The 14,577-nt window shown below is 38.0% G+C and overlaps 1 protein-coding gene across 4 annotated transcripts in view; it reads left to right on the plus strand.

Annotated features, from left to right (window-relative positions):
- The first annotated feature begins 4,980 nt into the window (after positions 1-4,980).
- Positions 4,981-14,577, plus strand: part of EFR3A (EFR3 homolog A) — a 68,252-nt gene continuing 58,655 nt past the window's right edge. For all 4 annotated transcript variants that reach the window (XM_086608850.1, XM_086608851.1, XM_086608852.1 and 1 more), the window contains exons 1-4: positions 4,981-5,154; positions 9,737-9,813; positions 11,416-11,543; positions 13,589-13,739. In XM_086608850.1, coding sequence (XP_086464976.1) covers positions 5,064-5,154; positions 9,737-9,813; positions 11,416-11,543; positions 13,589-13,739 — 447 coding nt within the window. In that variant the 5' untranslated portion in view covers positions 4,981-5,063. The remainder of the gene's footprint in view (positions 5,155-9,736; positions 9,814-11,415; positions 11,544-13,588; positions 13,740-14,577) is intronic.

Raw genomic sequence — 14,577 nt, forward strand, 5'->3', positions numbered from 1 at the left:
ACTCACTTCAAGCTTCTTGTGCCTTATTTTTCTTTATCCTGCAGTTCAGGTGACAATGCGGTACTGTGCTACTCCCTGATCTGTTTCAGTGCTGGGCACTGGGGCAATGTGTGCTGCCAGGCACCACTGGGGAGGAGTGGAGAGTTTAATCCTCCCAGCAGAGGTACTGCAGTCATAGGATACGTCTGACAAAGAAGTGACACAACTGTTCTGAGCGTCCTTTTCTCTGAGAAAAAAAACGGGCAGCAGCATAAGACTCTGGGAGGTTTTACCACTGCAGCTGTGTTCCTCCCCCACAGATTGGGTCAAGAAAACAAGCCCATCATCTTAAGAAAATGGAGAAAGTAGCAAGAAACTTCATACTTCTCTACATTCAGATTTTTCAATGCACAGAGTTTCAGGTGTTTGTCACCCTGAGAAGACTTGCAACCCTGGGCACTTGCTGACCAGTTTCTCGTTGGTTTGAAGTGAGCTTGTCTTCTGTAGGGCAGGTGGTGATCAAAGTTTGCCAGTGCCATCCTTCAAGCTCTCTTCATTTACTGCAAATGTGTAGTGTTGACAAAACCCTCATGGCCTTCCAAAAGCAGGGAGTGTTTGACACCGTTCCATTTGTTGCTTGGTGTAGGGAAGCCACAGCTTCAGAACACAAGAGGCTACTATCTAATACAGGTTTCAGTTGACCAGCAAGGTAGATCTTTAGACATTTTGGCGACTTTGCCACATGTCAGGAGTCATTCCAGTTTGTTTTGTGACTCTGACCTTGGAATCAAAACATCTGCTGAAAGGCAGAACTCTTCATGGTGTTTCAGTGACCATTTGTGTTCTAACAGATGCTAAGTAATCCATATGCGCTGCTGCCGTAAGCCTGAGACTTCAAATGTACAGTTAGTTGTGACTTTACCGCTTTTGCAGTGGGAGCTTGTACAATTTGCAGTATTACTGTTAGATGGTTGACTTTGCTTTAGCCTCTACCTAATGTCAACATACTGTGTCCTAACGCTCTGCCTAGGGTTGTATCCAGACCCATGTTCTTCTCCTGGCGTCCTGGTGCTGCCCTCTTCTTCCCCTCCCCTCTCATCCTTGGAATACACGCATATACAAGGGATAGTGCTGTAAAGGGCTCAATTCACATGAATTCCTGTAGCAAAATAGAAGTAAGCACAAAGTATTCAAACAACAAAATAAGTTACTTCCTTACCGGGAATGAGACCAGTGTCCAGTAATATATGAGGAAATGCGATGGGAAAGGGAGTGTGGAAAATCCAGTTTAGGAGTGTTCAAGGATGCAGTATTTTCAAAATTGCTCATCTGGGTTAGTGAATAGGTCCGGGCCATGGTGAAGCCAGGCTTTGAACAGGATAGTCTGTCTGGTACTGGGAGCTTAATTCTGCGTGAGGATCATTACTGTGCTGGGGAGACTCTCTTTTCCTGTATCCACTGATCTTGGGAGGAGCCAGGCATTTGGACAGGGAGAAACAGATGAAAGTATTTGTGTTAAATAGTGAGAGTAGAGGGAGGCTGCTATGATGGTGTCAATCCTTTACTTTTTGATTCTAAATGAAGTAGTAGGTAAAGGGTGTCCCGCTGGCTCAGTGTGTTACTGAATGAGGCCTTTAAGTACAGCACATATTTTGTCATTGTTATGAGTCTGCTCCATGCTCTGCTACTTGTCTGGATGGAGGAATAGTACCAGTTCTTGAGTTTCAGAGATTACTCAGAGTGCTATGAGCCTCCTTTTCCCTCCCGGGGGAGCCAGTCGTCGATAACAGATCAGTGGTTTACTGATGTCCCCGTTTTGCACTGATTTATGAAACACTTTGCTATGAAATCAATATTCGTTTAGAAATAGGAGTATCATGAAACAAAACCTCGTTTTTTTGCCTCCTCTGGGTTTATCACCTGGAAGTCATTTCCTGACTGTGAACCCAATGTGGAAAGTAGGAATGAAAGTTGGACTTAACTCAGTTTTTTTTACCGTGAACAGGTTATCCATGCCAGCTGTGATGGAGAGAGGTCAAGGTGATTCATGTAGATGTGTCTTTCCAAGTGTCTTTTAAAGCCGAAGTGACAAAATTTCTTTTTTGTATTGTTTTAGTGATGAGAAGTAAATGACCTTGTTGTGGCCAGCTTAATAGGAAGATAAGGAAGGACAAGAACGAAGAAGCAAACTTCATAATAAGCCGTAGAGCTTCTGTCACTGGAACTGGATTAATTTTAGATATTCTTAGTGCTGTATTAAAAATAGAGAGTGCTGGTACTATCTCAGGGTAGGAAAGGAGGAGGCGGTGTTGAAGAGAACAGAAATGAGCAAGTACAACAAAGTTACTATGTGAAAACAACAAAGGTGGGAGAAAGAAGAGACAGTATGGAAACACTGCAGGCGGTGGAACTCATGAAAAAGAATGCAACCGGAGAACTTGATGTAATGGAAAACTTCCTTTTAATGGATTAGAAGTCTTTAAAAGGCACCATCCCAAAGATAATATCTTCCCTGGGGATTTGTTTTAATTGCTAATGGTTCAGAAAAGAATATTTTGTTGAAGAAGCTTAGTGGTAAGCCTGTTTGACTAGGTGGTTGGGTTTTTTTTCCTACTTCTTACTAGTAGCTTGACATGCATTGTCATTTCTCGTTTTCACAAAAAGCTTATATTCAAATTATTTCTGCACGCTTTTCACTGTATCGTGCTGTGCATCTCTCTATGTTGATTCAAGTATAGAAGAACATCCCTTGAAGTCATATCACACCAGAGCTAGCTTTATAATTAGCTGTAATTTACAATTACAGCTCTACTGTAAGAATAAATTCTTGAGAGAAAGTTGGGTGGTTTTTTTTCATTTGTTTCAAATAATCAGAGCACCAACATCTTTTAAAAAATAAATGTAAAATTGCCAAACTTAGGTAGCAGATGGAATTTTTCACATTGGCTGTTACTGAGATTTTGCTGTCATGGGGCTCAGAAGTCGACGTAAAGATGAATGTCATGTTCTCAAGGCAGAAATTTCACCTGCATGTTGGACATTTTCCTTGCAGCGTTTTGGTGAAGAGAGACTGGAAACCAGCTGTTTAAAAGTCAAATAGCACTAGGGTGGGAGGTGGAGAGGAGGCTCCTCTGGGGGATGGGACTTCATCCTGTCGACATGATGAGTCCTCTATTCTCTCTGGGAGTGTGTTACAGGGACATTGCAATGGCTGATGAGTGCGTCCTCACAGCAGTTGTTCTTTTTATAGCAGGTTGAAGAATATTTTTAATTAACTCCCTTATATGGCCAGAGTAATTTCCTTGTTCTAAAATATTTGATCTGTTTTTAATAGTGGAAAGGGAATGTCCTTGAAAATAGTTTTAGTTCTGAATTAGATGCATCAACTGATGTTAACAGTTCAAAACTATCCAGATATAGTTAGTGTAGTGGTTGAAGTGTGATTTTATGCACTTTCCTCTGGATATTTGAAACAAATTACTTTTTGTTTATATTTTTCATCTCGGGTATAGGAAAAAGAGTAAAATGAAAGTTTAATATATAGAAGTGAAGTAGTTAATTATTACATAGATACATTGAAGTACATTGAACAACCAAATGTAATTTTAATATTGCTCAGTTTCTTTCTTGAAAGTAGCAAAACACGCATTTATCTGTAGATTCAAACTTTTATGTTAATTATACTTTTTTTTAATAGAATAAGGTTGTTTTTTAATAAATCTTGGACGATAGACAATAAAGATATGGATGAATATATACAGGTTTCAGACATAATAAAAATATTCAGTGAGTGAACATGAAATGTTGATTCAGGTTGTTAATGTTCTACAAACAGCAGGCAACAATTTTAAACAGTATTAACAATTTTTGGAAGAAATTCTAGTATTAGATAAATAATACAAACCATTTTTTTTCTGTTTTGCTGCGTTTCAATAAAGAGGAAAATAATCTGGCTGTTTTAAACTTGATGAGCTGAACTCAGTGTTTTATGTTTAAAGCCAGCTTTGAAGGTCTTGTTTTCTGTAATTTTGTATGAGATGTAGCAGTGAGTATTCACACAAACTCATTTGAAGGAAAACTTTCTTGTGATGTGTATTTTTCTAATTCACAGTGTAGGATTTATTTAGTAAGCTACATGGTGACAGCTCCTGTGCAGCTCAGTATTTTCTCTGAATTTATTTGCAGTAAACACTAGATAATTAGCATTAGTCTCTGAGCCTAGAATTGATATGGAATTGTTATTTAGTGGGAATTATTAGTTGTGATTTTATTAAAGGCAGTACCTTATAATTTCCAGAGTTTATAAAAATACCTGTATGAAAATCCTGTAGTCGTGTTACCCCAGTGGGTGTAATGTAGGAAGTACAGTGGTAGAATGATGAGAAGTAATGGGCAGTCAGAAAGTAACTTAAGAATTGCTTAACTCAAAATTGATTTCCTATCTGATATAACATAATGTTTGTGAGTGAGGATGTTAAGGATATAAATTCTGTAATCCTTGCTTCTTAAATTCTGAAGTAGCATTAGAGATAACGTTAATTTCATTAATCTACTAATTTTGAAAGTACTCCTCTAATCTTTAGAGATAAACCCTTCAGCCTTTTTGGTCAGCAGTCTGCCTTAAATAATTTTTTTCTGGCCATTCTTCAGCAAGATCAAGTAAGTATGTTTTACTAAAATATTTATCACTCTACAGTGATACGTGGCAGCTGACTGAACACATTTTTTTTTTTTCTGAAACTATATTGATTTTTAGCTTCTAGTCACAGAAAGAATGAACTGCGTGTTCCAGGGAAGCTGAAGTAATGAAACTGGCTCTGTGCAGGTCAATTCGATGAGCTGTGAATCACACATTGACGATGTGTCTTTTATTCTTTTCCCTGTTCTTGTGCCTGGCCTCGTTAACAGAATTTGATACTGAAGTTTTTCACGTGTTTGGTGGCTTTATGTAGATGTCACAGAGCTAATCAGATAAGCTTACCGTGTTGCAGAGCCCTCCTGTGAAGCAACTGCTTCTGTGCTAGTGTGAGAGAGCAAATTTCTGAAAAAGGAGAGAGCACCCGAGGAGTGAAATCATACCCAGGATGAGGCAGTACGTTCAAGTTCCAACTGTTGAGCAAGAAAAAGCCTATGATTATAATTCTGCTTTTGAACCGAGACCGTGTATGTGTTTGGGTAGGTGAAATTACCATTTTCTGATAATGTGGACTGTTTCTTCTTGCTGCTTTTGTGTAGAATAAATGTGTGTAAAAGGAAGAACCTGTACCACCGGGAAATACGTGTAGTCTTAACACGTAAAATGCAGGTTGCAGGGTGCCTTTAGCAGAAAAGAACATGCATGTTTAAGCTTGGAAATTCCCACTGTTGCAGAAGTGAACAGTTTTAAACCTCTTATGTGGACTATCGTGTAACAGTGGGAACTTCTCTGTAGATACCGCTGTAACCTTCATATTTACTTGTATTAAATGACGTAAAGATGTCTTCAAGGGGGAGACCGTTAAAATGCAAATTTTGCCTGGCACTGAAAGGAAATAGTCATAGGATTTTTCAGCAATTAACTTCCATAGAATGGAAGAGGTTCTTTTTACCTGACTTAGAAGTTCTTTTTACCTGGCTTAGTGTCTGCGTTCCGTAGACCTACAAAACAGCTTATTTGTGTGAAATGAATCTCTTTGATCAGCTTTTATCTGGGTTAAATTTCTATCCAAGAAGTAGATAATCTGTTTTCAGTTGCTCAGCTTCTCTCCATCTTTTGAAACATTCATCTTTTCTGGTCCACATAGTGAAATGTTCCTATATTCTGTTTTATTTTTTTAAGTTCAGTCTATTTTTAATGTATGTTGTTAAGACTTGATTCTCGTGTGGGTTTTTTTATATTCATGCATCCTTTTTTAAACCTATTTCTGTGTTTTTATCAATCTTTCCTGGTTACATAAAAACACTGAACAATGATAAATAATTTTCACACAAAGTATGTCTCATGGCTGTTAATTGTTTTGGTTTTTGCTTTTGTTTTTCTTTTTTCTCCTGTGTCCTTTGGAGAGCCTATCACTTAATTTTTTTCTGATAGTGTTCTGCTTAAATTTCTTTACTCAAAATATCTTTGGAAGATGAAAGCTGTGATAGATTAACTCTAGCTTTCTAGTGCTTGAATGTTCTGTTGAAAATTCTTTTACTGACTTTAAAATTAATATTAATTTTAGTTTTATATTTTGATGATAGGTGGTGGTGTTTTTTTTTCATGTAAATTGTGCTATAATTAAATATATGGCAATGTAAATATACTCTTGAAAATCCAAGAAGCGAAGAAGAGAAAATTTTCAAATCTTATGTAATATACTTCTTTTTAGGCCTTTTTTAATGTCAAAATTCCCTGTGTGCCATAAATTTGAAGAGCAGTAATTGAACACAATATATTGAGTTTCCATGAACTGAAACCATCTGGTAAGGCTGTCAGAATGAGTTGGTACTGTTATCTGATATTTCATCCTTCTCAGAGGAGTGACTGTATCCAGGTTTTATGTTCAATTTATGTAATTGCCACAGTTCTGAAACATCATTTGAAGACTTAAATTGTGGTTTGCAAGAATTTTTTCTCCTGTCACTTAGAGGGAGAAGCTAACTCTAGAAGAATCGTTAATTCCCTCTGTCTTGCATACAATATTTTATGGCATTTTCTATTCTTACTATGTTTCAGATAGTTGTAGGAAAATATTTTGTTATACTTTTTAGTAATCAAGCATAGTGTTTACTCTGGAGCAATGTTAGTATATATCCAAGTATAAAGAGTGTTGTGCCAGGTGCAGAGCTGTGTACCTAACTCAAGAAACATTCAACAATATTAGGTGTATTTTAACAATATTAGGTGGATTTTGGTGGTGTTACTTGAATTTCTGAATACTGAGTGACATACTAGACACTAATGAGTTACTCCTTTCTTTTTATGATTTTACTTTTAAAATGTTACACAACATTGCCCTCAATAGACTCTATTTATACAGCTATCTGAATTATTTCTAGTTTAAGTCAATGTCCTGGTTTTAGCTGGGACAGAGTTGGCTCTTCTTTTTAGCAGCTAGAAGAGCTCCATGTTTTGGTTTTACTCAGAGGCTCGCTCTGAGAAGCATGTTGATAGCAAGCTGATGTTTGTAGTTGGCACTGAGGTCTCAAGGACTTTTCAGCTGCCGTGTTCTTGCCAGTGAGCAGGAGCACAACAGGATAAGGGGGGAGCATGGCCGGGACAAGGAGTCCAAGACTCTCCTTATGATTTGTACTTGAACTTAAGATTGAGGCCAAACTGGCCAATTAGTATTCCATATCATGCAGCGTCATGCCCAGTATAAGAGTCCGGGTCAGCCCGCTTTTGCCCTTCTGGGACTCTCACTTTCGGACTCTCGGGATATTTTCTCCCGTTCATCCGGGATCGCGGTATCGGGATTTATCTGTTTCGGGATTGCAGCTTCGGGATGAGACGGGCCTCGGTCAAGGAGTGGTGAGCAATTACACCGTACATCACTCGTTTGTATATATTTATCTTTGTACATATCCGTACGTATATTTATTGGTAGCGGTAGTAGTAAATTGTTCTTATCTCAACCCACGGGTTTCTTTTCTTTTTTTTCTTTGATTCTCTCCCTCATCCCTGGGGGTGGGGGAGTGAGCAACTGTGTAGGGTTTGGCTGCCAGAGCGGCCTAACCCAAGATAGTCAAGTAGGGTTTTAATCTCTTTTGATACTTACAATTTCCAGTGGCATATGAAATAGCTTTGATTTTAGCTACTTAGGATCTCCAGCTTTTATGTAGATTCTTACATTGGTTAGACCTCTGTGAGTAGGAGGTGTCAGCAGAAGGAGTCATATGAAGAAATTAATAGTAGTAACAAAGTACTATTTCACACACTAATTCTCGGTATTCCAGTTGTTTATTCTTTGCATGTATTTTGTTTTCATAGCTATGTATTGAAGTTGTAAGTCTGTCTTCATCTTACTGGTGATACATAACTCTGTAATTTATATATTCATTTAAAAGACCACTGAGGAGAAGTTAAAATGTGCTCTTTGATAATTGTTTCTGATTAAATAAATTGCAAATTGTCAGACTATGAGCACAATTCAGCTTTTTGTCCAAAAGACAAGTAGTATCAGAATATAGGCGGAACAGAGTGACAGTATCTACTCACGTAGAGTCTTCTACTAAAAACAAGTAGAGGAGGGGAAGTCTTTGTCATGAATCTACAGATATTCTGATAAATTTAGTTACAAACAACCAAGGTTACTTGGATAACTTAGGTAAAGAAATACAAATCCTGATGGGTTTGTCTAATACTTCTTCACAACCTGAAAGATTTGCAGATTTATTATAATCACCAAAGTTACTGCCAAGATATCCTTTATTCTTTTCCCTATTTTGATTTGCAGTAAAAGCTTTTGCAGCTTTTCCTATTTTAGCGACGTGTTTTATGATTTTTTGGAGTACATATACGAACACCTTGCATAAGGTATATTTGTAGGGTAATTAGCTCGTCTGAATGCTCTCTGTACTGAGATTTGAAAGACCAGGCAGCCACTGATCTGCCTACATACTTGGTATATTATTATTCAGTATATTATTTTCAATTTCATGGCTCTTATGCATCAGAGCTGCTTCAATGTTAATCTGAGGCATGATTAGTGAGTTAGTCTAATAATATGTCCACTGATACATTTAGATCTTGATTTATCAAAGCATTTAAATTCCTTCCGAATAAATCTGCACTGGTAAAACAATTGGACAGATACCTAGAAACATTTCATAGAATTTCGTAGAATTTCATAGAATTTCTAGGTTGGAAAAGACCTTAGAGATCATCCAGTCCAACCGTCCCTAATCCCCCGTTAAACCATACCCCTAAGTAGTTCATCCACCCTTTTCTTAAACACATCCAGGGATGGGGACTCAACCACCTCCCTGGGCAGCCTATTCCAGTGGCTGACAACCCCAAAAAAACCCATTTTTTTAGTTGTTTTTTTTTTTTTTTGTGCTGAGTTTTTACTTCAGGTAAACTGGAATTATTCCAAAATTCTAGTATTCCTGAATGCTAGAAAAAACAAACCCTACTTCGTAGGTTTCTATCTTGTTAGAGCAGATGGTCTGACTCTTTTTAAATTAATAAAATTGCAAGTTGCATGTATTGTTCTTGTTATCTTTATATGAGTACAGTATTAGTAGTAGAGTAGAATACCTTCCTTCACTTCAAGTGACTGTCTTTTGTCTGATGCCCAGTAAAATAGTAGGATAATGAAGGGAGAGCCTGTTTGGTATTTTGTGCTTTATATTGCTTTATATGGTTGCCTTTAAATCAGGAGATTTCGAGGCTGATGTTTTTTGTAGAGGAGTGAATATAATGCATGTTTACTTAGGTTTTGAAATGATCATTCACAATGGAGATAAAGCAGCAAATGAAGTAGCTTTGGTTTTAATATTACTAAATTTTGGAATTTATTTTTCTGCATATTTTAAAGTATGGCTGGATGACAGGTACATTCTAATACTCAACAGGCTTGCATATTTTCTTATGTATTACATTATAATAGTAGTTCTGCTTATTTGGCTTCTCAGTCATTTTTGATTATCTTACTTTTGCATTATTGCTGATAGTAATAAGCAGCTGAATTCACTGTACTTTTTTCCTCCTTGCTTGTCGGCTGGTCACTTAAAATGAAAATATCGGAGTTTCTAAAACTTAATTCTAAATTCTGTTGGCTAAATCTCTTTGCAGGAGTGTGCTGTTGCTGTGCTGCTTTGCGACCTCGCTACAAGCGTCTGGTAGATAACATATTTCCTGAAGATCCAAAAGTGAGTGATGACTTTAAAATTTTAAGGGATAGGCATTTGAAAATTTTTTGGTTAGTAACTAATAAATTTTATTTTATTTTATTTTATTTTATTTTATTTTATTTTATTTTATTTTATTTTATCTATTTTCATATTTTACAGTAAATTCTGCTTTAACACTTCATAGCTTTAATAGAGGTTAGTATAATAATTTAGCTGGAAAGGGACCTCTACAGGTCATCTGGTCTAATACCCTTCTCAAAGCAGGGCTGTGCATATTGAAGAGTGAAATTAGTATGTTTTGTTTGGAGAGAGATTTAATTCAAGAGGGTACTCTGCAGCAGAGGTAGCACTTAACTTCATAACTACTTAGAACCACAAACACTTGTTTTGTTACGTTTGCAGGTACGAACATTTTCTGTTTTTCTACCAGATTTAGATTTTCTAACTCTTGACAAACTGACTGTAAGTTTTTATAGTTCTAGCAGACTGTTGTGATCCAAAGAGTTTTTTTTCTTGTTTTTTAATTCCTCCAGTTATTTATATACAGCTTTTTCATTTCACTTGAGCAGTCTTGGGGCTATATTACAGCCCAGCTCTTACCCTCTGTGAAAATAAATAACTTCTGTTACCATTTAGTAATGTCTATATTCTTTATATTCTTTTGTTTTAATCTGCTTGTTTGACACAGGTTTAGAAACGCCCAGAATTGCTGCAGTTGTTGTCTTAGAGCTTTAATCTCGCTCAGCAGCTCTGAGTTGGCACTCCTTACTCTCTGCTTTTGTCAACACGCTTTGGCTCGGTGCAGGACACAAGCCAGTCCAGGAGGTTTCACTGAGTTACAGGCCTTTTCTACAATCATAGAATCATAGAATTCTGTGAGAATAGCATTACAATATGAGAAGACTTGCTTGATAAAAGGCATTAATTAACATTGTGTGTGTGTGTGTTAAAAGCTTCAAAGTGACTTATTTGAAGAAGAGAATGTTTTTACAAACTTCTAGGAAAAAAAGAAAAAAAGACCAAAAAAAGACAACAAGCCTTATCCTTCTTACCTGCTAGTTATAATTATAAACTCAGCTGAGGAGATCCATATCGCAGTTCAAGTTGAAACGAATATGTTAATCTTTGATCTTGTTCTAACAATTAGCCTTCAGGTACTCTGTATGTCAACCTTGTCTAAGATGTGACACTGAAGAAACAAAATATTTAAACTACAGTCTTATTTGTATATAGTGTCAAAATTATGCATCAAATATACTTTTTTTGGGGAGAATGGAAAAAAATTTCATTGTACCAGTAGGAAAAAAGTGTGTCTTAGAACTGATGACATATCTCACTAAATGCCTTCTTTCAGAATACCTGTTCCCCCCCTGAAAAAAGATGGGGAAGACAGTTGCTTTATTTCTTTAAAATATATTTTACTTAATTTTTTATATTGCTGATTTTTGCAGCTAAGCTATTAACAATTTTGTTGAAAAGTGGTGGGTTTTTTTTCAGTACCTTAAGCCCATCTGTATGGCTCAGATCTCTAAATGTTGAATAGACGAAAGGAAAACCACTTCAAAATCTTTATACTTTTTGTGAAGTTTTTTATTTTATATTCTGTATGTGTGTTTTTAGGATGGACTTGTTAAAGCTGATATGGAGAAGCTGACTTTCTACGCAGTTTCTGCACCAGAAAAGCTGGATCGAATTGGTGCTTACCTAGCAGAGAGACTGAGCAGAGATGTTGTCAGACACCGCTATGGGTAAAGAAATACATGAAAACATTAAAAGTAAATGCTAACAGGTAGCTGCTTTTCCTCATATTTGTTCTGATCAAGTTTAAGGGGTAAGACAGACCCAGTCCCTTTGTGGTGAGTTAACCTTAACTGGCTGGCTGCCAGGTGGCCACCCATCTGCTCCCTGCTCCTTCTCCTTGGCAGGACAGGAGGAATCATAGAATGGTTAGGGTTGGAAGGGACCTCAAAGATCATCTAGTTCCAACCCCCCTGCCATGGGCAGAGAAACTTTCCACTACACCAGGTTGCCCAAAGCCTCATCCAGCCTGGCCTTGAACACTGCCAGGGATGGGGCATCCACAGCTTCTCTGGGCACCCTGTGCCAGTGCCTCACCACCCTCAGAGTGAAAAATTTCTTCCTTATATCTAATTGAAATCTGCCCTCTTTCAGTTTAAATCCATTGCCCCTTGTCCTATCACTACACGCCCTTGTAAAAAGTCCCTCTCCAGCTTTCCTGTAGGCCCCCTTTAGGTACTGGAAAGCTGCTATAAGATCACTCCGCAGCCTTCTCTTCTCCAGGCTGAACAGCCCCAACTCTCTCAGCCCGTCTTCATAGCAGAGGTGCTCCAGCCCTCGAATCATCTTTGTGGCCCTCCTCTGGACTCACTCCAGTAGCTCCATATCCTTCTTGTGTTGGGGACTCCAGAGCTGAACACAGTATTCTAGGTGGGGTCTCATGAGAGCTGAGGGGCAATCACCTCCCTCGGCCTGCTGGCCACACTTCTTTTGATACAGCCCAGGATACGATTTGCTTTCTGGGCTGCCAGCGCACATTGCCGGCTCATGTTGAGCTTCTCATCCACTCGCACTCCCAAGTGCTTTTCCTCAGGGCTGCTCTCAATCCCTTCTCTGCCCAGCCTGTACTTGTGCTTGGGATTGCCCCGACCCGCGTGCAGGACTTTGCACTTGGCCTTGTTGAACTTCATGAGATTCTCACAGGCCCACCTCTCCAGCCTTTCAAGGTCCCTCTGGATGGCATCCTTTCCCTCCAGCGTGTCCACAACACCACACAACTTGGTGTCATCTGCAAACTTGCTGAAGGTGCATTCAATCCCACTGTCCATGTCTCCAACAAAGATGTTAAATAGCACTGGCCCCAGTACTGACCCCTGAGGAACACCACTCATCACTGGCCTCCACGTGGACATTGAACCGTTGACCACAACTCTTTGAGTGTGACCATCCAGCCAATTCCTTATCCACCAAGTGGTCCATCCATCAAAACCATGTCTTTCCAGTTTAGAGACAATAAAACAAGGTGGAAAAGCTCGTGTGTTGAGATAAGAACAAGGAGATCACTCATCAATTACCATCATGGGCAAAACAGACACGACTTGAGTAAAATTAGTTTACTGCCCATTAATAACAGAGTAGGATAGTGAGAAATAAAAATAAAGCTAAAAACACCGTTCCTCCAACCACCCGTTCTTCCCAGGGAGAAGATTTTAAAGAATGCAGAAATGGAGTAGTAAATATTGAGTCTAGGAAGTAGCGATGTCCATCATACACCATCATTATTGGCCTTCATAATGTCAAAAGCTATTTTCATAACTTTATAGAATGTGTAAATCGCCATTCTTTAGGGTAATTAATTTTGTTCCTTGCTTTCTTTCCTGTTTTTCATTTACTTAGCATGTTGTCTGACTGCAGGAGCATAAGTTGTTCGCTTTCTGTACTGGGATTTGGATAGACAGAGGGCCTGTAGACTAGAAATCTGGGATTTATAGTTGGAAATAAAATGTGCTAGAAAAGAAAACGGAACTATATTTATTCTTACCAAGTATTATGACATCTCTTCTAAAAATACTCTATACTCCGTGCCCCCCTTCCTCCTTAAATAATAAGAAAGATAATGGTAGGAAATACATATAACTTCTGTTTTTAGATAATGCAAAAATATATGCCTTTCACCCTTTGTTTTCTAATTTTTGTAGTAACAAGAACATAAATTTAATTGAGCTAGTGACAAATGTAGCACATGTTTATGTAAGCCTCTCTAATTAATTTTCAGGTATGTTTTAATTGCTATGGAAGCATTGGACCAACTTCTAATGGCTTGTCATTCTCAAAGCATAAAACCATTTGTTGAAAGTTTCCTTCATATGGTGGCCAAGCTTCTGGAATCAGGTGAACCAAAGCTGCAAGTTCTTGGAACGAATTCTGTGAGTAAACTCAGATACTAAATGAAATCAGAATGAATCTTTGCTTATTTGCTGTACAAAAGTAGTTTCAGGAGTCACAAAGTATCTGCCAGTTAACATGAATTGAGAAGATGCTTTATGTAGCAGAGTGTACCATTTGGGCCTGAACACAGAGCAGATACCAGCTGGAAGCAGAACTGTTTCCTTTCAGTCAATCTTTTGTCAGTCATTCTTTTGATGGCTGGGCTCATCCCCTGCAGAGATAACTACTTCTTCTGGAAGGAACAGGAAAGTTGTTCTGTGAATCATATTTTAATCTTTAAACAGACCTCCTGGAGCCAAGAAGACTAACAGTGTTTTCTTGCTCTCCAGCAATGAGAGCGATGGTGTGAGAAGGAAGAAACAACATCCTTCTCCACAGGACTGACACTACACAGGAAGATTCCTGTTAGCTGAAAAGTAGCCAAGAGACAAAAGCTTTCAGTATTAAAATCTCACCATCTTATTAGCTTAAGTATTTCAGGATTCAGATCCAGACTTGAAGGGCATAACTAAGAGAGTCAAAATGAAGATTTGGAGATCTAGTTTTCCAAATAGAGTGATGGATACAATCAGTAGTATAGTTCTGTCATACTTCCCTTCTAACCGTTGTATCTCCCTGCTGATACAATAGGAATCTCCTATAGGATTGTGATGTGGACTGTTTTCACTTAGAGTGATTGCTTTTACATGAGTAAAGAAGTAATGCTTGTATTTCGTGTACATTTTCATTGCTAGCAGCATGGAGGTTCTTTCTGGATTCCGTAAAACTGTTGGGCTTTCCTTTGGGCATGATTTCTAGTTGATTGAGTTAATTGGA

Source organism: Tauraco erythrolophus, chromosome 3, assembly GCF_009769465.1.
Source record: "Tauraco erythrolophus isolate bTauEry1 chromosome 3, bTauEry1.pri, whole genome shotgun sequence".
Lineage (NCBI taxonomy): Eukaryota > Metazoa > Chordata > Aves > Musophagiformes > Musophagidae > Tauraco > Tauraco erythrolophus.